Genomic DNA, 24,605 nt, shown 5'->3' with positions numbered 1-24,605 from the left:
ATCTATCTTCTCGAATTCCCTAAGAGATCTCATAAAATAGAGAAATGATTCACTATTAGTGGATTAGAACCTCGCATGGCATGGCGACTTGTTCTGCATGGTATCTTACCGACAAGCCTCGAAGCCCTAAGGATACTCCCCAATTTAGACTAGCCTCTAGGGTCTTGCCCTAGGGTTCCCCGGGAAGGGAATAACTATGTCCCGATACATCCCGCCAGGGCGGGGACAGGCAGGAACTACAAAGTAGCAGTGAGTTGTGCTTGCTGAGCTCGCCCCCTTCAGGATCTCTTTACTTTCAATAAACAGGACAGGGCTTCGGAGACTTGGAGTCACCCGGATGCCACGATTTTGAAAGTCTTGGGAGCTCATTGGCTTTAGTGTCAATCTCAGTTCTAGGATAGTACCTATTTCTGCCTGCCCATCAACATGGCTCAGGTCGTCGAGCTTCCCGGAGAATCCAGTCCATTAACGCTGCAGAATGTTCTCAGTGCCTTGGTCTTGGCTGCTAGCTCGACGCAGCAACAGGTGCAGACTGGAACGAAGCAGCTCCAGAACTGGGAAACACAGGAAAAGTACTATTCATTTCTTCAGGTATCTCGAACTATTCGCCAAGTCGTCTACTTCGCTGTCAAATGACTAACAACTTATCTCTCACTTTAGGATGTCTTTCTTGATTATTCTGTGCCGGCCGAAGTTCGATACCTATCCATCATTCAATTGAAGAATGGCATTGATAAATATTGGCGAAAATCAGCGATAAAGTAGGCGTGCCTTAAAGCCTTTGGTATGGAACATCGAGTAACGTGAACTGACCTGAAATAAGTGGCATAAAGAAGGAAGAGAAGGATCGTATAAAAATTAGGGCTCTTCAAGCGGGTCTTGTTGAGCCCGCCCCTCTTCTAGCCCTACAGAATGCGTTGATGATAGCTAAAATCATGCGTTCCGAATTCCCACATGACTGGTATGGATAAGGACTTCGCCCTTTTCTTTTCTTTTCTTTTTTTTGTCTTCTCTCTAACAGTTCGTTCCAGGCCTGATGGAATTTCCTCGCTTATTGCGTCCCTACGTGCTTCCATCCAGGCTGGCGCAAACCCTTTGCAATTGCCGCGGACCCTTGTAATTATTCTGCAGATAATAAAGGAGCTGTCGACGGCTAAAGTTATTAGGGTGCGGACTAATTTTCAATCTGTTTCCCCGGAAATATTTCACCTTCTGGGAAGTATATATGTGGATAAAGTGAACACGTGGGCTACGTCTTTGGAACAAGGTGGTATAGATGAGAGATCGTTGATAGACGCGGTAGAGCAAAGCCTTGTCTGTCTCAAGGTTATCAGGCGTCTTATAATTGCCGGATTCGAGCATCCTAGTCGGGATAATGAAGTTCGAGACTTCTGGGTACTAACTCACACTCATTTCAGTAGATTCCTTGGGCTCGTCAATGGTTCTATCAGTATACCCGAGACTGTCCACAAAGCAATTGAAAAGCATCTTTTGCAGCTTTCGAAGCTCCATGTCGAGATGGCAAAAGATAAACCCGCGTCTTTTGCCTTGCTTCCGGACAGTATTCCACTCGTGCAATCCTATTGGACCCTAGTTATTAAACTGGGAGAGAATTATGCCCAATTAGGAGCAAGTAGTGAATCAGAGGGGAAGTCCCTGATGGAAAAGACGGGCCTCAGAGCTCTACTACTCCTTAGGGCTTGCTCAAAAATGGCCTTCAACCCGGCGCAGTCCTTTAGGTATCAAACCCCTCAGGATAGGGAGGAGAAAAAGGCGTCTATCGAGCTCATCAAATCTCAATTGTTTACGCATGACTTTGTGGTCAACGTCATGGAACTACTTGTCACGCAGTTTTTCCGGCTTAGGAAAAGCGAGTTTCAGGAATGGGAGGAAGACCCGGAGGAATGGGAAAGAAAAGAGGAAGATATCTCGGATGCCTGGGAGTTTTCTATCCGGTCATGCTCGGAAAAGGTCTTCCTTGAGCTAGTTATACACTTCAAAGATTTACTCATCCCCCGACTACTGAGCGTGTTTTATTCATTTGCGAGTAAGTATCCGAACCCAGCACGTGTTTAGGCCTCACTCCACTAACGACGTATTCCGCCTAGGTCTCGAAAAGCGTGACATCTTGTTGAAGGATTCCTTGTACTCAGCCATTGGGTTGGCCGCGGCAAGTTTAGAACAACATCTAGACTTCAATAACTTCCTGGAGACAACGCTCGTCCCAGAAGTACAAATACAGGAACAGGGATACAACCTCCTCAGGAGAAGAATTGCGATCTTACTAGGCCAATGGATCCCTGTAAAGTCGAGCGAGCTGAACAAAGAAGCAACCTATCAGATCTTTCAGCATCTGCTCAACAGGCAAGATGCGCTAAACGACCTGGTGGTCCGCATCACCGCTGGCAGGCAGCTGAAAAGCGTGTTTGATCCGTTTGAATTTTCCGCGTCCGGGTTCATGCCATACGCGCCATCCATCCTCCAAAACCTAATGGCTCTAGTTCAAGAGGTAGAGCTATCTGAGACTAAGATGGGGCTGTTGGATAGCGTCCGTACGGCTGTAGTGAAAATGGAAGACCATGTACGTACTATCTTTGACCCGCAGCAGGCATGTGCGAATATGCTAATGCTCTTGAAGATTGGCCCCTTCTCGGACCAGATTATTGCTTTGCTACCTCCGTTGTGGGAGGAGTCCGGCGAAGAACATTTGATGAAGCAGGCCATTCTCACCATACTTTCTTCATTAATACATTCCCTCAAACAAGAGTCCACAAGATACCACTCGCTCATATTGCCTTTGATTCGAAACTCAGTTGAGCCAGGCTCTGTATGTTGTGGCCATTGTAGCCCGTATTGCAGACTTACTAACTGGCGCACAGGAAACCCTGATATATCTTCTAGAAGAGGCATTAGAACTATGGTCTGCTATCCTGACGCAGACTCCTTCTCCAGCTTCCCCCGAAATTCATGCACTTATTCCTGCTCTTTTCCCTATACTCGAGGCAGCAATGGACAGTGCCCCCCAGGCACTTCAGATTGCCGAATCTTATATCTACCTTGCGCCGCAGGAGATACTGAGCGATCGTATTCGACTTCCTCTCCTCGCCTCCTTCGAGGCCCTCTTGAAATCCACCACTAAGCAACGTCTGGGTATTGTACCACGACTAGTGGAACTGATGATCCGCGGCGCCGAAGCTGTGGATGGGGGCAGCGAGAACACCTACAACGTCATTAGCCGGACGCTTATTGACAGTTCCTTCCTGCCTGCGCTTTTGGAGGGTCTTTACTCAGCCCATGAAGCCAGCCAAACGACCGGGCCTAACCGGAAGCAAACATCGGTCTACGGTGTGGTTGAGACGGACTACCTCTCTGTGTTGGCCCGCCTAGCCCTCGCACATCCTAAGATCTTCACCTCATCCGTTTCTGCCGCGACGGGGACATCCGAAGAACAAGTTCTCACCTGGATCCTCACGGAATGGTTCCTCCACTACGACAACATCGGCAGCGCGACGCAGAAGAAACTCCACGCTTTGGCACTGACTCAGCTACTCACCCTCAACGGACCCGATTCCCAGCCTCCCGCGTACATCCTCAACCACCTCCAATCCTACCTCAACATCTGGACCGACATCATCACTGAGCTCGCCGAGGGAACTGAAAACAACGGCGATTACCTGATCTACTGGAACAGCGCCGAGACCGGCAGGGCAGACGAGAACGAACCACCAGAGAACACCCGACGGCGCGAGTGGCAGAACTCGGATATCCTGCACAAAATCAACATCCGAGACTTTGTCCGAGAACGACTCCGTTCATTGATCGCTGGTTGTGGTGGAGAACAGCGGTTCCAGGAAGAATGGTTGATCAATGTTGATCGTGAGGTTGTTTCGGCCTTTGGGGCTTTGGGACTCTTTTGAATGGACATCTGGGATTCTTGCTTCATTTCTTTTCGTTATACCTTTATACCATTTTGTAGCTACAGCTTTACACGGATAGTAAAAGTGTATTCGAATTCAGGCTACAAATCCCTTGTTCTTTCTTTTTTTTTTCAATGGATCTAATCTCTAGATGGGACTACGTTTTGTCAGACATGATCATAGTTTCCAGCACATTAAACCTCAAGAGCTAAACCTTACAGGCTACCACCTCCACCTCCAGCACCAACAATCTTCAACCCACCACTTCCCGGCCCATCTGCCGTGGTCGAATATGCCAACCAATACCGCGACGGATGCCACGCCACGGCGGGGATCCCCGAATTGACGCCCCCACCCGTAGGGACGGTATACACGGTTTCACCGGTCTCGGCATGGAAGATCTCGATACCATTCCCACCACAACCGAGCTCGTCGCAGGCACCGCATATGAATCTCCCATCGAAGCTCCAGCTGACGCCGCGCACCGCGCCGCCGTTGTTACTGGACACGGTGCGACGGCAGATCCAGTCCGTCGTGTCCCAGAGGGAGATAAGTGCGTCGCTGCCGCCGACAGCAAGGTAGCGACCGGTGGGCGCAAGGGCGATGGCCAGACAGGCGGATGTGTGGGCGTTCAGGGTATGTAGGAGATCAAAGGAAGGGTAGGAGAAGATCTTGACTGTTCCTTCGCCGGTGGTGGCGAAGAGGTGGAGGTCGGGCGAGTCGGAGGTGGAAATGTGGTGTGAGAAGGTGGTCGCGTTGGTTTGGACGGACTGGGGATGCGGATCGAGAGTCTTGTAGATGGTTGAAGAAGATTCGGGGGGCTTGGTCGTGTCTGAGAGGATCGTCGGGGTAGAGAGAGATTCAACGGAGATGGGGATCAGAGTATCATCCTAAAAGATTGGGAAGGAGGGGAAAGGGTTAAAATAATTCCACTAGGGTTTGGGTTATCCTGCATCTCGTTTATACTCACCTTCCTTCCGACCATCATCACGCTGCCATCTGCGGACCAGGATAAGGTGAAGGCCTCGCCGCCGACGTCGAGCTGGCTCACGCACGTCTTGGAGCGTACATCCCAGATGCGCACGGTGCCATCCGTCGAGCAGCTGGCCAGTTCGGAGTCTCGCACAGGATTGAAGAGGACCTTCTCGATGCCCGCGGTATGACCACGCAGGTCGGTGGAGTATTTGACCTGCGCACGTTCGGGGTTCCAGATTCGAAGGGTACGGTCTGCGGAGCCGGTCGCGATGAGTTGACCAGTTGGGTTCCATGCTATTGTTCGGATTCTGGGTTCGAGAATGGGGATTTTTTCATCTCAGATCAGCCTGGGATTTCGGGATTTCATATATACGGAGTTTGCAGGGCGATGCGTCGGGAACAGGGGAGAACACACGTGTGTGATCCGGGGGTTCGTGCAATAGGATCATGGTAGCTTTGGGTCTTGAGACCCCCGAAGGCGAAGGCGAATCGATCCTTAGGCAGGAGATTGCGGCGAGGAGGAGCCATCACGGACAGGTGACTGCTGCTAGACTAAGAAGCAATGGTGACAGCAGGAACCCACACAGATGGGAAGCCCCGAGGGGCGGTGGTTGGCGGAGGTAGAAATGACTCTCTCACACAGCAAGGAGGAGAGATCGGATTGCGATCATATAGACAATTAATTAATGGAAGATGGAGGTCGGTGGAGTCGAGAAGATGATGTCGCCGGTGAGTGCCGGGCTGCCTGAGGCACACAGCAGGTGATCAAGAACAAAAGTCAATACATCAATTCACCTGAGCTGTACTCCATACACTTCCACCTCTGGACAAGGAAGAGTTCATCCACAATTTCTGAATTAATCTATCTCTTGCTGCGACACCCTGCAGATTCTCACAGAAGCGACTTAACTGGATCACCCAATCAACGTCCTCGCTCGCCACTCGTCAAACTCATCAAATTCCAGCGCGCCCAATCGCTCCAGCACAACCATTGCACTAGTTAATTCTTCAAACAAAAAAGGAGGGAAAAAAAGGGTGGGGGAAACAGTTTATATTGTCACAGCTATGAGCATCCCGTCCTCGTAGGCCGAGAGAAACTTCCGTGTCGTTAGGTCCAGCCGCATTCGAGTGCCGAAAACCAGGCACACTATTATTATCGGACTACGACAAGCTTTGGACCGCACTTTATTCAACTGTACGTCACCATGTTCGGCTTTGATGACGGCGCGTCCAGGCGCGAGAAGTGCTACACGGCTGTGGGCGAGCTACCTCGCTTTATCGACCCCAAGCAGCCGCCAACCAAAAGGTCGCCCTTTTTGGCCATTTGCGGTCATCCATTTCTGCACACGGTATCTTGCTCCCCGTGATTCGTGGATTAAAAGGTCCATATTGGTGTCAAATAGTGGCAGCAAGAATCTTTCCGTTGGCTAATTTTATGTATGTAGGTAGAGCTGATTTTACCCGAAAGGGTGTACACGGCTATCGAGAGTTCATTAAACTCTAAGTTGCAAAATCTACAATATGCCAGAGTGTTCATGTCTCTCTCCTCTCTGCTGGAGGGCGACTTTTTCAATACTTATATCAAAACGGGTACTTTACACTGTCTATTGCCCTTGGCTCGTTTCCACTTTGATGTCCACTTTGATATTCATGTGGTTGGTCTGCGATCTGACCCGCTATAGGGAACATCCTCATGATATCAGAAGGCCGACCAGGCTCGGACAATGTCTTCTCCCTCCGAGATGGTGCGTGCTACTGATTAATATGCGAAATAGCCGCCAATCGCTAACAGAGCCTAGGAGTTCTGAGGCTAGAGCTCGGAAAAGAGATATATGAGCGGACCGGACTCACCGGGAGGCCTATTCGCAGCGGGGCAAGAAAGCATGCCAAAGAAAGATATCGTACGTGCACTATCTACCTCTGCCAGACTCAATGCGTTAGTGACTGATTTGTTGGAAGTGATCGAGATTAACCTGCGACTGCCTTCAATGCTCCATGGCAAGAAAGGGTTTGAGAGGATCGTCTGGGCATGCAAAAACGTGCTTAATCAGTCTGTAACCTGGCTTTTCTATGATCTAGGATCTGAATCGGGTGGTATTTCTCAAGGTACGCCTCAAACACTACTGAGTATATGTTAAACCCACGTTTAACAAGCCAACAGACGATTTATCTCTAAAAGGCTACTATCCGCACATTATCGACTGTGAGCCCTCCCGGACATATCATCGCAATGTACTCATCCCATCTTTCAAATCCATCCACGTCACAGAGTCCAACCCCCCGGAGAACCTGAGAAGCTCATGCAACGAGCTCTCCGAGTGGCTCGCAATGGTATCTCTCCAAAGCTCCCAAGTCTCTTCAACCGACGATACCGATCCATATCTATCCCGCTACAGCGTCCCGGATTCTGAGGACGGAAATGGAAACTCAAACCCCTCCGACTTGGTCAGTTTGAAATGGCACGGGTTTGCTAACCCCAAGTGGGTTATGCAACTATTCACAACTTTGCTGTATGATATTACTCCCCCCTTTCTCTATTTCATCCTCCAAACTCCATGGCCAGGAATAATTAAGCACCAATGCCATGACCCGACTAACGTTATCATCCAAAGACGAGAAATTAGCCCCGTTGCCCCTACCGAATCTGCCTGGTTTGCTCTTTCATCGAGCGCACTTGGAAGAGATGCAGTGGAAGGGAAAGACGGGTACACGATTATGACCCTGCCGCGGACAGGAAGTGATAAGGAACCTACAGATTCTCAATCCAAAGGTTCTCGGATGTTTGTCTGTTGGGAATACGTGGCGGCTTCTGTCTTGGATAAATGAACTCTGTTAGGGAATACTTGCGTCTTTTCAGAGGATCTGGGGGGGTTCTTTGGTATTTGGAGGTATAATGATGCTACATGTATTTGAACTATGAAGGTTTCTAATGTAATGTATGGCAACGTATCTGGCTAGCGGACACTAGATACTAAAATACTTAAAATAACACTTGTCATATTGGTTCTATCTTAATGCTATGCCAACACCCTAGAAACCGATTATCCAAAACGTCAGATACTTTATTCCTGCCGCCTCCAATCTCCAATAATAATCCATACAGCTCCAGTGATATGAGCCGAGACATAACGTCGTAAGATATACCCTAAACTGAAAACAGTGATCATCTCCTCATCCTACAAGGTCGTTCACGACATCTTGGAGTATGGGGCGATTCCCAACGACTTTATTCCCGCTCAACAATTTGACGCCCTTCTTCACGGGCCTTTTAAGACCCTGCAGAGCTTGCCGACCTTGCAGTGGACTCAAGGGGTTGCGACTCGGGCGCTTTTCGTGGGAAGAAGGGCTCATTTTTTGACTAGGGGTGGATCTATGGTCCTGGGCATGCGGCTGCGTCTGGAAGATGCCATCAAATCCAAAGCGGTGGTTGTCCATAGCGTCTTTCGGTAAGTCGTATACCCATCCTCGTCCTTCAACTAGCTTCACGTATTTCCCTAGCAGCTCGTTGCCATCCCGGAGGGTGCTCTTGCTTCCGAGAACTAGGAGCTTAGTTCGTGCGCGGGTGAAGGCGACGTTCACTCGTCTCCAGTCACGGAGCAAGTCGCCTACGTGTTTGTCCGCATTGCTTCGTACGCAACTTAGTATAATGACCTCCTTGTCTCGCCCCTGGAATTTATCGGCGGTGTGCATTTCCAGCTCCGGCACGAGGTGGCGAAGGTTTTGCTTCAGAAGCGACAGTTGGCTGCGATAAAACGTGATGACTCCAATATTGCGGGCTGGTATGCCACATGAAACGAATGCTTCAACAAGTTGAGCGCAAAGAGTCGCCTCGGTGGGGTTCACAATCCGGGATCCATTTGTTATATCCCGGGCAGGTGTGGCTAATTTGTCTGTGTTGACCAGGCGGGTTTTGGCGCTGGGATCAACCAGGTCTCGTAACCAGCATCGGCTATGACTTGCGCCGAGGCACATCTGTCGTTCGCTTGATGACTGGGAAAGTCGTTCGATGTGGTGTCGCTTCAGGCCGCCGGTATTGGGTATGGTCAAAGAGCGTGCTGCGACTTCTGGAGTGCCACATTTCAGGTGGCCTGAGTAAATAAGGGTGTTGGAGAGAAGCATAATTTCCTCGCACATTCGGTACTGATGTTCTAGATTCACGACCGATTGCGGGTGGGAATCGGACAGTAGTTTAAAGAGACTAACATCAAGGCCACCCTCTTGAGCCTCCTTGTTTTGTACCAGTGGTGGCAGTTGATAATGATCGCCGACAAGGATGAAGATGTTCGCCATTCGAATGGGGCCCAGACACACCGGGAGTGTAATCTGAGATGCTTCGTCAACAATGCAGTAGTCAAATGTACGTTGGCTGAATATGTTATGGCTGACTCCAAGACAGGTTGTGGCAACCACTTGTGACCCCTCGTACGCTGCTTTCAGCCCCTCCATTGTGTCCTTAGGAATGGCCGCAAGGTCGGCGAATTGCTGAACATCAGGATGCACCTTAGCAGCCGCTCCGATTCGCAGAATGCGCATGTTGTCATCTCGGATTTTCAGCAGAATGTTGTCGACTGCCGTGTGAGTGTATGAGGTTAGAAGCACACTCTTCCCTTGCGCCACCAAAGCGCGGAGTATGTGAGCAATAGTGGTTGTCTTTCCAGTTCCCGGCATCCCAAGCACCAATGCATAGTCCTTGGCACTCATGACTTTATCGATGGCCTTTTTCTGATCGACATTTAGGCTTGCTACATCAGATTCTCGTATCCTATAGGAGGATAGGGTGGGTTTGAACATCGGCGGCTGCCCTTCGATAATTAGTCTCCTCAGTTGCCTGGCTTGAAACAAATCTCGCTCCATCATAGCAACAAGATTGGCTCGAACAATTGCCATGCCGTTGCTGAATTCATCCTTGTCAAGTCGATAGACGACTTCTTCCTCAGGCTCAAAGGATGCGTCTGACTGAGAGGCGCCGCTCTTGAGGATTTCTATTATGCCTGTGAACGATTGATTGTTGATAGCATCGAAGCCCTTTGTCTTGGATCTGGCATTTTGTAGTCGTCTATCGACGGCAACAGTAATGCGATTAGTGCTGACGTGCACCACATATCCATTGGCAAGAGCAAAGTGGCCCTTCTCATCCGAAACGACGACCGGCTCTCCAATCGTGAGCTGAGACTCAGTGAAAGAGAACCCTGGCGAGGTTTGTTTCTTGATGAATGTGTAACGATATCGATTGATCTTCACACCAGTTTTGTCCTCATGGGCTGACCCAGGCTCAATCACAACATTGCCAAAGCATCGGCCAAGAGCCTCTCGTTCGCTGCTAAGGAGAGTCCAGAGTTCTCGTTTGAATCGCATCATGTTCTTCTCCTCCTTAGTCAGCAGATCGTCCCATTTCTGAAAAAAATCCCGATGTTGGGGGTTCAAATGGTCCATGGCTTTAACAAACTCATCACCCAAGCCACTCGATTCTCCGTCTCCATCATCTGCAAGTTTGTGGTAGATGAAACAGGGTGCTTTCGAAAAGCATTTGTTGCATAGGCCGGCTCTTTTGACCATTGGCGGCAGTTGCGTTCGCTGGCGCATATATCCAGCCAGGCGATTACGTGCCTGAATCATCTGAAGCAGTTCGTGTCGAATCCCACGAATGCGCAAGATTTTTGAAGTTTCAAGATAGTACAGTAGCCCAAATGTAACCTCCACGTCTTGCAACACGGATAAAAGGTCAGTAAATGCCAACAGCGTCGGGAAACCGGCTGCACTCACCATAGCGATCAGAAAGCAATAGGGTGTAGAGAGCCGTTTGGGCTCTATGAGCTTGGTTTGTGTCTCTGTTGCCCGTTTTGAGTTCAAGCGGAACAACGAGATTCTTAACGATTCCTCCTTCATGACAGGCCACCTGCACAGTAGCATCAATATTGCCCTTAAGTCCGTACATGGGAGACCAAATATGCTCCTCTACCTCCAGCAATTTGTTGATACTCAGACGCAGCTTGGAACTATTCCGATCCTCAACAAGAGATTTAGGCTATTTGGCATGTTAACCACCACCTGTTTACTGGGATTGCACTAGGAATAACTCACACTTGGCTGTGACATAAGAAATAGCTCTGCCCAAGACGTCATGGCCGGAATCTTGCCCATCATGTACTCAACGGCCTCTGCAACGCTCATGTGGATCAAATATAATTCTTCGATGTGTTTGATGGAGGTGGTTTCGACTAGAGACCGCAGAAAAACAGTATCCCACCGGTTATTCTTTATAGCTTCTTGGAAAACCTCATGGGATATATTTCCGAAAACCTGGGCTTTGCTGGCGTCACCGGTATTTTTCAACCGATCCTGAAGGACGGCTCTTCGCTGGCAACTGACGGAATCTGCCACAACCGTCGCCGAAACTAGATGGTCTGGATGCAAGATTATCATGTTGTTGGAGTCGTCGACAACGCAATGGCCGTTGGCATCAAAGTCGCCGATTAGGTGAATATACGAATCCTTACTGCATGGGCTATCAAACCACGATTCTCGCAGGATAACAACCTTCTTCTGCTTTGCTCTCTCATCTTGCACTAACAGCACCTGCTTACTATGTCAGTCATCATCTTAGCCCTCCTGGAGCATGTAATGGCAGACCTGCTCTGGCTGGATGCGTCCTCTTTGGGTTTCATATGTGGACCCAGCAACATCAATGATCAAATACCGTTTGATGGCTTGTCGACTGTTTAAGTTCTATTTGTAATATACTTAGCGAACATATAACGGATTTACCCACTAAGGGTGACAAACATGATTCAGTTCCTTTGCACCTGATTGTATCATAGACTGTTCAATAGCCTCCATATCAAAGTCCCCATCATCAAACTCGTCACCAGAAAACGTCTCAGTTGATATGTTCGTATCCCCAGCGGGTAGTTGGGCTATTGATGCAGAATTTGCAATATCAGTCCCTGAATGAGAAGGTTTTGAAGCCACGTAATTTTTTGCTGCAGGTCTTGCTAGCTTGATACTCGGGGTTGCGCCACATTCGGCCAGAATGTCTTCAATGTTATCGGAAAACTCATCAAAATCATCATCAAACTCATCAGCATCAAGGGTATATTCAGCTTCATTGCTTTTGTTAGTGACTGCTTCTAATGCCACTGTACTAGAGGCCGAGTTGTTCCTCATATCGGGAAAACAATGCCCACTTCCTGGAAGCTGGTTGGTAACGCAGCCTGTTTGAACAGCTCCTAGCTGATTGCTTTGTTGATTAGGGTCCACAAATGGGTCCATAGAAGCTTCCGCAAGGTCCAGAAAATCCTGATCCAGATCATCACTCCCAAAATCGGAAGACGATCTTTCTACCGTTTCTTTCCCCTGAGGCTCAGAACTTGCACAGTTCCTTTTTTTTCGGCTCTCTTGTATCGGATGGCGAAGAGGGCTTCTATTCTCTACCGGAGATGCTGGCTGGCCTCTTTGCCCACCTTTGGCAGCTGGTACAGGCGATAAATCTGCGGCATCAGGCTGCCCAGCTTGGCGTTGCCGGAGGCTTCTCTCTATCTTTTCGACGAGGAAGTTGATTTTTGAGGGATTGAAGCTACCTGAATCCACCACATTGCTCCTCGTTCGGGAAAAGATGCCACGGCCAGACCCCAATTTCTCTCCCTCTACTTTCCTCCGTTTCGCTTTTGAACTAGGCCATTCGACAGTGCAGCTATTAGACCGCCTCAATCCAGAAGAATCTCGCCCTGCCCTGGCCGATCCGGGTGTGTGTGGTGAAGATGATAGAAGATTCGGAAAGCGAGGTTGAGGAAGCTCTTTAGTGCCATTGGCTGTCATTTTGCCGACGTAGTTATTCCACAATTCAGTCGCGAGGTCATTCTGTGGGGTTTTTAGCAGTGTTTGGAAAGATTGCAAATCGAAGGACTCTCTTCGCGCGCTTTTGGAGTTTCCGGCCAAAGGTGAACTGGTTGGCGACGAGCTATGGCGGCGCTTCTTGCCTTTCATTGCTGGTGTTTGCGATATCGTGTCCGCATTAGAGCTCGGGGGGACATGTTGCCACGTGACATAGTCTTCGGGTGTAAAAACTGGCCCTGGAGCTTGAGTTATAGCATCTTCGGCATTGTTAATGAGGTCTGACAGAGGAATTCTGTTTCCAGGGGTCTGGGGACACTCTTTGGCTGGCTTTGGCTCTGCTGCATCAAGGGAGGTCGCCTCATTACCAGGCTCCGAACGTGTTGATTCTACCACACCATTCAACCATGATGTTTGATTTTCTTTGTCCGCATGTCCTGCTTCTACTGACGTCTTCGACGGCGATTGTACAAAACCATTCTCATCCCCGGCTGTGTATCGAAAAGCATTGAGCTTCGAGCGTGAATTCGAGGAAATTGGATATAAGCGCGGATCTCTATTCATAGGATGCATAATTTATGCTGCTCGTGCCCTTTATAAGAGCGACACGCATTTCGGTAGAAGTCTTAATTGAACTAATTAGCCGGGCAAGTTTCAGTTTTGAGATGGATTCTCCAGGAGCGTAGAATACCAATTCTGACGTTATGAGATCAGAAATAAGTAAACGTTGCTTCACTTCAGCAAGGATTGAAGTTCGAGAGGGAATAGGAGTGGATGTACCATCTAAGCAATGGTTGAGTTGCAATGTTACGCTCACAATGCGTCTAGGTGAAGATGCGATAAGAGACGCTCGGACGCGTCGCGCGTATTGCACTAAGATATATAGCCTGAAGAACCAGGCACCAAGTCTAAGAATGGATAGTCCCGATTGGGACTAGCTCCATGACTCCATCGACCCGGTGCGGCCTTTTGCGCTTCTTGAACATCAACCACAGTCTCTAACCTGTCACCCTCCCGCTCATCACCACCTACCACTCCCACGTAGCAGCCAAGTGCGGAGTGACTCAATTGGATTGACTAGTGTCGTCGCTGGCCGAAGGGGTTATTGAATTTTTACAATCTGTCCCAACAATCACTGCCTTCTTATACCCGACAGGGGTCTGAGCCCGACACCACCTGTCTTGCATCATTTAACGCCTGAAGCCCAGAGATCTTCGAGCCGCAACAGCCATTCACACATTCACTATGTCTGCTCGCCCAATATCACATTGCCTTCGCGCTCGCTCTCTTTTCCGCCAGTCCCAGAACGTTCAGGGCTTTTCCACTCGAAGCAGCCTCCGTGGCGGCACGGGTCATGGTGACCATTACGATCCCCCGACCGGATGGCTTTTCGGTATCAAGCCAGGCCAGAAGTATGTGAAGGAAGGATGGGAGACCATGTGGTATTATGGATTCATCGGTAGTCTTCTCGCCGCTGGAGTCGCATATGTTTTCAAGCCAGACACTTCGTATGTTTCACCCCTCTGTGTCTGATGATCAGAGCGTCTTTTATACCCCCAGCTGCTTGGTTGAACCGAGCGGTATATATTTTCGCATACCAGGGACTGACATAGTTGTAGGATACAAACCTGGGCTTTGGAAGAAGCACGACGGAGGCTGGAAGCCGAAGGGATCTTGGAGGATCCCGACAAGGTCAAGAAGTAAATTATATCTGTCCGGATTTTGCCTTGTACATTGTACATAGAATGGTCGGACGTGGATGAAAATCTTGGGATGGGATTGTACGGTACTAGCAGATGCGATTTGCCAGTCCGGTTTTAGACAGGTCTTTTTATATTCGAGCTACCTTGTTCCTTTTCATTTGTCTCGGTTTTTATGTGTGTTACGACGTATATCCCGAGATACTCTCTTTCTGTTTTAGAAGAGAAAATCAATGATTATTACAACCAACTATTTCTTACATAATAGTGAGGTGCTTATTCAAACTGTATCTATAATTGTTCCAAGAGGCATGCTGCAGAGGCGCTACACTTCTGGGTAGACATCTGTCCTCCTAAGCAGCGGTATTTCTGTCCTAACCTTGGCCAGGAGGTCCATGTCAATATCAGCAACCGCAATCTGCGGTTCCTGGTATTCATCTCCAAGTCGTGCCACGACTTCTCCCCAAGGGTTCACAATCATCGAGTGGCCATAGCTTCTTCGTTTCTCATTGTGCGGACCAGCCTGTGCTGCTGCTATCACGTAGGACTGGGTCTCAATTGCTCTAGCACGCAACAATGTCTCCCAATGCGCACGCCCCGTGGGAACAGTGAATGCAGACGGATATGTGATGATCTGGGCATTTTGCCGTTTCAGAGCGAGACTTATCTCGGGGAATCGTAACTAGGGTCGGATAAGTTAATCAAAATTGTCATTGTGCTATATTCCGGTCTCGTAAGTACGTACATCAAAACATATGGATAGTCCAACACGGCCTACAGGTGTCTCAAACGGGGGCAGTATTCCCATGCCCTTTTCAACACTTCTTTATAGATGGTTAGCAATGGTATGCCATAAAAGATAGCAAGGACGTGCTTACGAGCTTTCTTTCAAGATTGGCCCACCGTCGATATCTACATCGAAGAGATGGATCTTCTGATAGCGGTGCGTGATGGCACCCTTTTCATCGATCCAGATAAGAGTGTTCTTCACACGACCATCAGAGGCAGGCTCATGAATACCCACGTTGATGGGTAGACCAGCTTGTCGGGCTTCTTTCTGAAGTCCCAACACAAACTCACTCTCCTGCTCAGAGCGAACAAGTGATATGGTCTCAGCAGCTGAGGAGCCAATGTAGTCCGATGCCTCGGGAAGAAAAAGGGCCTATCTACTGATTAGCTTCAATATGCGAGTATCTCCCAGGCTATGGAGGAGTATGATAAGTGCTGTACTTTAGCGCCAGCTGCAACTGCTTTGCGCACCAGTGTTTGGCATTGAGCCAGATTCGTAGCCATACTCGCTGTTGAGCACAGCTGGCCCACGGCCTATCTATCAGTTAGTACATCATCATGCTTATATGGACAGGAATGTGGTGGTTCATACTGCGATGCCCATTATGGAATATAAAAATATTTGCTACTAGATTTGAAGCTAGAAACATAGATGGAGTCATCTCTCATGTTCGGCGTCGATGGCGTTTACCTACGTCGGCAGACTTTCCCGATCCGGTCGTGACATCTCGACTGCAATTAATTCGGCACGCGGAAACTGCAGAGAACGTCAGAGTGCAACGATCTGCCTGTCGTGAACCTTTTCTCAAACATAAATCGACCTGACAAAACTCGGGCTGATTTCAGGCAGAATGAAGAGTTTGCGAAGGGATTTCTCTTCGGATTCCCATGCCGCAAATGTGACGAGCAAAGTCTTCCTTCGATCCACGAAAAGTGGGAAAGTGCAAAAGATCGTTCGAGAGCTCTATCTACGACAGGATATTCCTTGCTCTTCGAAACTATGTTCGATATGTCCATCTGTCGCTCCAACCGATGCAAATGGAAATAGTAAGGGACAATAAATTCAGGCTCGCCCTGTGTGTTGGTGGCTAACACGACAGTAGTTTCACCTTTCGTTCTTTCAGAGCAGCCCGCCGGTACAAGCGCTTTCCCACGAGGCCATTATCTTGTCCCTGATACAAATGCTTTGTTGAATGGTATGGATTTGTTTGAACATACGGGAGCGTTCTACGATGTGATCATCCTTCAAACCGTGCTCGAGGAACTGAAGAACCTGTCTCTCCCTCTCTACAACCGCTTGCTTTCGTTGATCAAGACCGACGAGAAGCGCTTCTACCTTTTCTTCAACGAATTCCGACTGGAGACACATGTTCGCCGAGATCAGAATGAGTCGATCAATGATCGCAATGATCGGGCCGTGCGGGCTGTGGCCAAATGGTACACGGAACATCTTCAGGTCGCAACCCACAAGGGAAGAAAAGGGAAGACAATACCCACCATTGTTGTCATCACAGATGATAAAGATAACTTGCGCAAAGCGAAGGAGGAAAATGTGACTGCCCTATCGCTTCCCGATTATGTTGCGGGCTTGGAGGATTCAGACCGGCTACTCGACATGATCAACGAGTCAAAGGAAGCCAGGGAAGCGAAAGTTGCACGTGGGGAACTATTTTACCCAGAGTATTACAGCATGTCTAAGCTTATGACCGGCATAAGGGCTGGAACGCTACACCAAGGCGTATTCAATGTCTCGCCCTATAACTATCTGGAAGGCTCCGTCAACGTTGCAGCATTCGACAAACCGCTGATCATCCTCGGTCGTGATAACAGCAACCGAGCCATCTCTGGAGATGTTGTCGTAATTGAAGTGCTTCCCAAGGATCAATGGAAGTCACCTTCAACCAAGATTGTTGACGAAGAAGCCGTCACCAAGAACGACAACCCCGACGCTGAAGACAACGAGGCGGTGGTAACTGAGCGAGAGCGGAAGGCCCTGCAGGAAGAGGTTAAACAAGCCCACGGCAAGAACTCTGAGGGTAGGCCGCAGCCGACAGCTAAAGTTGTGGGAGTTATGAAACGAAACTGGCGCCAGTATGTCGGGCATGTCGACTCAGGCTCCACAGGCGTGCACACCAGCTCCGGCCGACGACAGCAAAATTTGTTTGTTTTGCCGATGGATAAAAAAGTCCCGAAAATCAAGGTCCGCACTAGGCAAGCCGCTGAGTTGCTCGGTCAGCGCATTCTCGTCACAATTGATGCCTGGGACCGTGACTCCCGGTACCCGACGGGTCATTTCATTCGGTCGTTAGGAGCGCTGGAGACGAAGGGAGCGGAAACTGAAGCTCTGCTGCTAGAATATGACGTACAGTACAAGCCATTCCCCAAGGCGGTTCTGGACTGTCTTCCTGCTGAGGGACACGATTGGAGAGTTCCCGCCAGTAAGGACGATGTCGGCTGGACAGGACGAAGAGATCTCCGGGATCTTCTCATCTGCAGTATTGACCCCCCGGGCTGCCAGGATATTGATGACGCCCTACATGCACGACCGTTGCCGAATGGCAACTTTGAAGTGGGAGTCCATATTGCCGACGTCTCGCACTTTGTCAAGCCCAATAACGCAATGGACCTCGAGGCAAGCGTGCGTGGAACGACCGTGTATTTGGTAGATAAGCGTATTGATATGCTTCCCCACTTGCTGGGTACGGATCTTTGCTCGCTACAGCCCTATGTGGAACGCTATGCCTTCTCAGTCCTGTGGGAAATGACCCCGAACGCCGAGGTGGTCTCTGCCGAGTTCACCAAGTCTGTGATCCGGTCCCGTGAAGCCTTCAGCTATGAGCAAGCCCAGAAGCGCATCGACGACACCTCTCAGAATGACGAATTGACAGAGAGCATGCGCACTTTGCTACGTTTCTCCAAGATCCTCCGGCAAAAGCGAATGGATGCTGGCGCACTGAATCTTGCCTCGCCAGAAGTCCGGATCGAAGCCGACAACGACGAGGTCGGCGATCCGCTTAGCGATGTCAAGACCAAAGCCATGTTGGCGACCAACAGCCTCGTAGAAGAGTTCATGCTTCACGCTAACATCACAGTTGCGACTAAGATTTACGATTCTTTCTCCCAAACGGCCATGCTCCGACGACACGCCACCCCTCCGCCGCAAAACTTCGAAGACCTCATAAATCAACTCTCCAAGAAACGGAACATGAGACTCGACGTCTCCAGCTCTCGGGCCCTGGCCGATTCGCTGGACCGTTGTGTAGACGAGAAGAATCCTTTCTTCAATACCCTGGTCCGTATTCTCGCCACGCGGTGTATGACATCTGCAGAATACTTCTGTGCCGGAGCTCATGCGGAATCGGAGTTCCGTCACTACGGCCTGGCCTCGCCCATCTACACGCACTTTACCTCTCCCATCCGACGATATGCCGATTTGCTGGTCCATCGACAACTGGCGTCTGCAATCGGGTACGATGGTGAAGATGGCCGGGCGTCCATCGAGGGAGTCATGACACGCAACCGTCTGGAGGATATTTGCCGGAACATCAATTATCGACATCGCAATGCGCAGTTTGCCAGTCGCGCCAGCATTGAATACTACGTTGGACAGGCGCTCAAGTCTCGTGGGGAGAAGATGGCCGCCGACGGAGTCGACGCGGGCATTGATGAGGAAGGATACGTCATGCGGGTGTTCGAGAACGGCGTCGTCGTGTTCGTCCCGCGTTTCGGCATCGAGGGAGTGGTTCGTCTCGAAGACTTTGTCCTCCCGGGCGACTCGGCGCTCCGGTCGGTTGAACAGCGACGGAAGCTGGTGGTGCGCCGCGAGAGTGAGTTTGACATTGAGGAATACACGCTGCATGTCTCGGAGAAGGGACAGTCGGAGAATGACCGGGGAATGACCGTTGAGCTCTTCCAGAGAGTGCGGGTCAACATCAGCTCTGTTAAGGAAGAGAGTGGCCGGGGAGCTGGAAAGCGGCGCGTACGGGTTTTGATTCTGGGGGAAGCGTAAAAAAGAAAGAAGAAAAAGAAAAAGCAGCAAAAAAGTTGGGAAAATAAGCACAAGGTTAGTGATATTGACATCTAGATGTGCACTGTTACATAGACGTGTGATGGGATATTCCCTGTAATTGTAAAGATATTGATATTACGTCTGTGGATGTTTATAGTTTCGTATATCAAAAGCCCTTATAATATGTTCATACCTTGCTTAAAGCCACCATTCCACGCAGCAAAACAGGCGGAGACCAGGGCTGCACCACAGACAGCGGGCTTGACGATGCAGCAACAGGATGAGAGTTTTCTCCCTTGTCGACTACCATCGGTGCAGTGGATTTCTCCTGTTGAGCCCGAATCAACTCGCCGACTTTCCACCCCCTCACGATCCAGAGACACGCCGCTGCACCGATGTACATAATGCCAGTGAAGATCTGCACCTTCAGATAGGGGTTATCGTTATCCCTTAGGAGAAGCGCAATGGCCTCAGAGACAGTAGTCGGTGCCACCAAGACGATCCAGTTGATACTGAGACCACTAGGAAGGTCTCTCAAGCCCATGATCTCAGCCAACACCGGAGTGACAGTAGCCCAGTAAGTCCCGGCGACGGTGCCGACAAGAACAGCGAAGAAACACACCAGACCCATACTGTGGGCGAAGATCCAAATCACCAGACAGAACAAACCACAGAGAAAGGACAGAAAGGTAGCGACATTGATACGGCCGAGTTTATCGCTGAACATGCCCACGAAGGGGCGACCCAGACCCTGGCCCATGTTGAGCAGGGCACTGACGATACTTCCTTGATGCGAGGACAGACCGACAGACAGTGCGAAATTCGCGACGCTGAACAACACTGCCACGTAGCCCAACATGCTGAGGATACCCCAGCCGAGAAACAGGACGAACTCGGGCCGTTGTAGCAACGGGAGATGAAAGGCTCGATGACGACTTCCGACGTCCTGGTTACGGTCTCTCAGCAGATTGGCTCCCACAAGGTTGACCACGCAGGCGATGATGCCAAGGGTGCGAAAGGTCCAGCTCAGACCTAATCGAGGGATCATGGCGCCCACAGCGAGCGAGTAGATTAACCCTCCCAGACCGGACCCGGCAGCGTTGATTCCCATGGCGAGACTTCGTCGTCGCTGGAACCATTGGGGAGTGATGCCTACACTGCCGACGAATAGAAAACCCATCCCCCATCCGAAGCAGACGCCTTGGCTGAGGAAAATATGCCATCGTTGTGTGGCAAAGGAGGATCCGATGAGGGAGAGAGTCTCGAAGAAGACGCCCATGTTCAGGACCAGCCGGGTGCCATAGACGTGGATGAGATATGTAGCTAACGGAGCAACCAGAAGAGCACACGAGATACTGAGACCGCCAGTGAAGGCGTAAGATAATGCCGATGTATTGGGGAAGACATCATGTGAGAGGTAGTACGAGAGGAAGACCCCATAGCTCTATAATTCCTCCCCCCCGCGTTAGCCATCTATGAAACCCCGAACAAGAAGATGGAAACAAACACTGTTGATCCCCCAGGTATGAGCATTGATCCAGAACACGCACGCCACGCAGACCCATCCATATCCTCCATCAGGAAGCGCATCCTGTTGGTACTTGGCTTCTAGGTTCGTCCCAGAGTTGGGTGGTTGATCCACTGGAGAGGTGATTCCGTGACCAGGACCAATCGGACTGTGACTGGGGCTATGAGAAGCCGCAGAATCTCGGCCATCATCCCGTTCATAAGTGATAGCATCAATAGGGGTGTTCTCTTTTTCTGCCATTTGCGATGGCTTCATTACCAGATCAAGCAGCGGAAACCTATGACAGCACGACTCATGAGTTCAAATGATCAGACAAACGCCGACAGAAATGGTCGACGACTAAGTACTATTATTAATGATTCATATTTTGGCCCAATCATCACTACTTCGTACACCATCGTATCTTGACCGACCAGCAAGTTCTTGGCAGTGACAGCTCGGGGATTAAGCCGATTTTGATCAGCACCGTAATTGGACTGCCTCCCCGGGTAGATACGATTAGGCGAAACCATGGAATGGGTAAGCGGCTATGGTGCCGATGAGGGTGGGGAATTGGAGCATAGGAGACATTCTGGGGAATAGACCATCGAGACTATCCTCGGATTCCCCCTATACATGTCAGATCGGATTGTTCCCCTTCCGTTCCTTAGAGTTCCTCTGGCGTCGACTTGAGCCTATACAGAATGGCTGCCAGTCTCAGCTTGCAATTAGGGCAACAAAACCTCTTGTCACGCTAGCCTAATATAGACTAATGTCCTTGGTGATGACTCAGCACCCCGCGTTGCTACAGCGTCCTAAAAGGGGATGTTTGCAATGTTTGACTTGCTTTGTTGTTGTTGTTCCCTCGATTGGCCATTCCTCGTTACTATCATCACTTGAGTCAAACCATCAAGAGGAATACTATACTATGGCACTAAGATTTAAGCGTACCTCCGGCTCGTGCGGTGTTTAATTAGTTGTGCAGAGTCTGATCTTTTAGCCTATTTCATCCTGGTTTCCCTCCCCCCAGCCACCGTCTGCACGCCCATTGGCTCTGATGAAATTACCTATATTACACTGACCTTGCAGCTCTGGTCCTTGAGACCCAACGTATTCATCCTTCCATCGTGGTTAAGTTCGTTTGATTCTAGAAACAGGAAGGTGGTATACCATTCCAGATGATGCATAGATCGTACCTCCCCCATCCCAAGGATAAAGGTCAGCGGAAGGTCTCCCCGTCAGGCCCATCTTATATGTCGAATGACCAGATTGGTGAGTCTACATTGCTGGCTGCGTCATGACATTCTCCGGATCTCTTGGGACTAATCCATGTGGGTGTCGTTCTTGACGCAGCAAACTATCTGAAAGACCTACGGACAAATCGTCCCACACGCCCAAGCGGTTCCAGACCTCTCCCTTCGAAATCATCCGCATCGGTGGCTGGTCCTCGTGGGGACCTACCTCCTCGAGCCGCCTCCGCAATGTCAACGTACAGTCAGTTAGGCAACTCGCCAGCGTCGCCATCCGCTGAGGTTGAACGACCTCGTGCCACCAGCTCGCTATCGAACCATCGTTCTCTCTCCTCTCGAGGCTCCCTATGCAACTCTCCCGGACGTCCGTTGGTCCAGGAACCAAGGATGGTTCCTGTGCGAAAGAATGTCTCCCCGAGTCGAGTGCTTTCTCGATTCAGTCCTCCTTCCCCCGGTATCTACCGTGAAAGCAACCGACGGCGGCTAGAGAGGGAAGAAGCACAGTCCTTGCGGGATGCGCTGCAGGAGATGAATGTTCACGACGATGACGATGCCACCAATGAGGAACTTCGTCTACATCGGGCGGCACAGGATGAGGCTACGGAGCTCGTTTGGATGCACCAACACCCCGGGGTGGCTTACAAGAACCCATATGCTCCATACCGTAACCCAGATATGAACCATCTCCAACAAGTCTCTCAGGTGAACAGAGGCCCGTCGAGGCCCTCGAGCCCACCACGCAATGGCCAGGTTGGCTCGTCCGAGGCCTATCCAAGCAGTCCCGATCATGCGGGTGCATTGGACGAAGCCCCTAGCCCCAAGAAACATGGCACGCTGCGGAAGAACCTCAAGGTGAACTTTTCGCTGCCCCGTGAACAAAGTCCGTCGAAGCCAAAAGACGATGGCTGCGGGCTAGGGCTCATAAATTTCAATGGCGATTCAACTAAAGGGATATTCAGGAACCCCAATGATCAGATCTACGAGGAACCGGCCGGCTCTCCACGTAAGGAGGAAGACGAACGCCCTATATTCTCCCGGTCTGATTCATCCGCTTTAAGGTCAAAGCCGCGCAACGCTCTTCCTCGTGGCGCACGGCCGCTCCCAGGACGGCTCAGTAGTATTCCATTTGTCGACAAGCTATCTCGCTTTGAGCTTCATAGAAATCCCCCAACTCAGTCAAGGAACGCTGAATATAAAACCAACGATCCACTTCCCAAGCTAGATCTGGGAGAGAGAACCAACGATGAACCGAATGCTTCCACGAAAGATGGACTCGAGATTCGCAGCGACGACATCCGAGCCGCTACGAGCAAAAGGCGCAAGGACCGGAGTACCAAATTACCCATGCCGACGGCCGTTAGCGATCGGACCGGCCGACCGATCGTGAGTTTTGATCCATCCTGGAAGCCGATGGAGACGCAATCCCCCCAAAAACACGAATCCGCCTATCCAACGCCGCCTCCGGCTCCTCCTGCGCCGACTATTTCTGTGCCTGAGCCCCCCTCGGTTCCAATTATCAACATAACGGATGGCCGGGCACCGACTATCTCTGAGATGACTGGCTCATCTCAGGTTTCCGGGAGGGAACAAAGCTCTCGACCGATGCCTCTGAAGGGCCCCCCAGAACCCAGCTCATCTTCCAAGAAACCTCTGCCAGCTCTACGGGATCGGTGGCTATCGGCATACACCCGGTCTGGTGTGCCCACTGCGAAATGCGAAGCATGCTCACTTCCCATCGCGGGGCGGATTGTCACGGCTGCCGGAACACGCTTCCATCCGGAATGTTTTACCTGTTTCAATTGTCAGACCGCACTAGAATGTGTTGCCTTTTACCAGGAGCCCGATGGCAAGCGGAGTGAGCGTATTGCCGAGACGCCGGCGGACGACGAGGAGGCACGCGCGTTGCGATTCTACTGCCACCTGGATTTCCATGAACTCTTCAGCCCCCGGTGCAAGAGCTGCAAGACTCCTATCGAAGGAGAAGTGGTTGTGGCGTGCGGAGCAGAATGGCACGTCGGCCACTTCTTCTGCGCAGAATGCGGTGATGTACGTTGAACCCTAGGACTTGGATCCGCGAGTAGCTAATTGGTATATACAGCCATTCGACCAAGACACTCCGTTTGTCGAGAAAGATGGCTTCGCATGGTGTTTGCAATGCCATTCCCGCCGCACTGCTCCCCGGTGCCTCGGCTGCAAGAAGCCGGTGCTGGACGACGTCGTTATTTCGGCGGTGGGCGCGCAGTGGCATGATGAGTGCTTTGTCTGCCACGAGTGCGGGACAGGATTTGGCGCCGATGGTCGATATTTTGTCCGCGAAGGCGAGCCGCGAAAGACAGCAAAAGGTAGGATTATTGGCGGGCCAGTGCAGCTGGCTGTTTGTGAGAGATGCGAAGGCATCCGACTCAAGGCAAGCCCTTGATATGATTATCTTATGACTGCAGTGGATTTGCTTTTTTGTTGCTGCTGTTTTCTCCTGCATAGATCTATATTCGACATTTTGAAGGCGCTGGATTTTGCATATTGGTTGCATTACGTAGTTAGGCGCATGAATTTATTATATTATATTGGTTGTCGATATCATTGAGTAGTCTACCTTAAGGTAGATTCATGACTAGCCAGTAACGTACT

The 24,605-nt window shown here is 50.3% G+C and overlaps 9 protein-coding genes across 9 annotated transcripts; 5 read left to right on the top strand and 4 right to left on the bottom strand.

Annotated features, from left to right (window-relative positions):
• Positions 1-426: 426 nt before the first annotated feature.
• Positions 427-3,917, top strand: ATNIH1004_008824 (putative importin 11; the record flags this gene model as incomplete). The annotated part of the gene is made up of 7 exons (XM_033573427.1): positions 427-591; positions 661-761; positions 824-961; positions 1,032-2,047; positions 2,109-2,581; positions 2,639-2,827; positions 2,880-3,917. The coding sequence occupies 7 exons, from the start codon at positions 427-429 to the stop codon at positions 3,915-3,917; spliced, it is 3,120 nt and encodes a 1,039-aa protein (XP_033423979.1).
• Positions 3,918-4,132: 215 nt separating this feature from the next.
• ATNIH1004_008823 (WD repeat-containing protein) lies at positions 4,133-5,420 on the bottom strand (the record flags this gene model as incomplete). Its single annotated transcript, XM_033573426.1, has 3 exons — positions 4,133-4,807; positions 4,888-5,200; positions 5,308-5,420. 3 exons carry the CDS (start codon positions 5,418-5,420, stop codon positions 4,133-4,135), a joined length of 1,101 nt encoding a protein of 366 aa, XP_033423978.1.
• A 677-nt stretch (positions 5,421-6,097) lies between these two features.
• Positions 6,098-7,718, top strand: ATNIH1004_008822 (ribonuclease P protein subunit p40; the record flags this gene model as incomplete). The annotated part of the gene is made up of 6 exons (XM_033573425.1): positions 6,098-6,241; positions 6,338-6,482; positions 6,575-6,637; positions 6,692-6,793; positions 6,852-6,998; positions 7,054-7,718. The coding sequence occupies 6 exons, from the start codon at positions 6,098-6,100 to the stop codon at positions 7,716-7,718; spliced, it is 1,266 nt and encodes a 421-aa protein (XP_033423977.1).
• Positions 7,719-8,063: 345 nt separating this feature from the next.
• Positions 8,064-13,286, bottom strand: DNA2 (bifunctional ATP-dependent DNA helicase/ssDNA endodeoxyribonuclease DNA2; the record flags this gene model as incomplete). The annotated part of the gene is made up of 5 exons (XM_033573424.1): positions 8,064-10,594; positions 10,656-10,917; positions 10,974-11,468; positions 11,523-11,618; positions 11,676-13,286. The coding sequence occupies 5 exons, from the start codon at positions 13,284-13,286 to the stop codon at positions 8,064-8,066; spliced, it is 4,995 nt and encodes a 1,664-aa protein (XP_033423976.1).
• Positions 13,287-13,967: 681 nt separating this feature from the next.
• ATNIH1004_008820 (uncharacterized protein) lies at positions 13,968-14,426 on the top strand (the record flags this gene model as incomplete). Its single annotated transcript, XM_033573423.1, has 2 exons — positions 13,968-14,230; positions 14,342-14,426. 2 exons carry the CDS (start codon positions 13,968-13,970, stop codon positions 14,424-14,426), a joined length of 348 nt encoding a protein of 115 aa, XP_033423975.1.
• Positions 14,427-14,747: 321 nt separating this feature from the next.
• NIT2 (carbon-nitrogen hydrolase family protein) lies at positions 14,748-15,815 on the bottom strand (the record flags this gene model as incomplete). The annotated part of the gene is made up of 5 exons (XM_033573422.1): positions 14,748-15,104; positions 15,168-15,246; positions 15,301-15,584; positions 15,653-15,745; positions 15,804-15,815. The coding sequence occupies 5 exons, from the start codon at positions 15,813-15,815 to the stop codon at positions 14,748-14,750; spliced, it is 825 nt and encodes a 274-aa protein (XP_033423974.1).
• Positions 15,816-16,062: 247 nt separating this feature from the next.
• On the top strand, positions 16,063-19,220 carry DIS3 (exosome catalytic subunit DIS3; the record flags this gene model as incomplete). The annotated part of the gene is made up of 2 exons (XM_033573421.1): positions 16,063-16,258; positions 16,315-19,220. 2 exons carry the CDS (start codon positions 16,063-16,065, stop codon positions 19,218-19,220), a joined length of 3,102 nt encoding a protein of 1,033 aa, XP_033423973.1.
• Positions 19,221-19,407: 187 nt separating this feature from the next.
• On the bottom strand, positions 19,408-21,260 carry ATNIH1004_008817 (uncharacterized protein; the record flags this gene model as incomplete). The annotated part of the gene is made up of 3 exons (XM_033573420.1): positions 19,408-20,543; positions 20,724-21,025; positions 21,142-21,260. The coding sequence occupies 3 exons, from the start codon at positions 21,258-21,260 to the stop codon at positions 19,408-19,410; spliced, it is 1,557 nt and encodes a 518-aa protein (XP_033423972.1).
• A 648-nt stretch (positions 21,261-21,908) lies between these two features.
• On the top strand, positions 21,909-24,396 carry ATNIH1004_008816 (LIM domain protein; the record flags this gene model as incomplete). The annotated part of the gene is made up of 3 exons (XM_033573419.1): positions 21,909-21,999; positions 22,081-24,023; positions 24,076-24,396. 3 exons carry the CDS (start codon positions 21,909-21,911, stop codon positions 24,394-24,396), a joined length of 2,355 nt encoding a protein of 784 aa, XP_033423971.1.
• Positions 24,397-24,605: the final 209 nt, after the last annotated feature.

Source organism: Aspergillus tanneri (genome assembly GCF_003426965.1).
Source record: "Aspergillus tanneri strain NIH1004 chromosome Unknown AapTan_6_pilon_pilon_pilon, whole genome shotgun sequence".
NCBI lineage: Eukaryota > Fungi > Ascomycota > Eurotiomycetes > Eurotiales > Aspergillaceae > Aspergillus > Aspergillus tanneri.
Note: the sequence above shows the minus strand (reverse complement) of the source record. Positions and strands in the feature narration are given on the sequence as shown.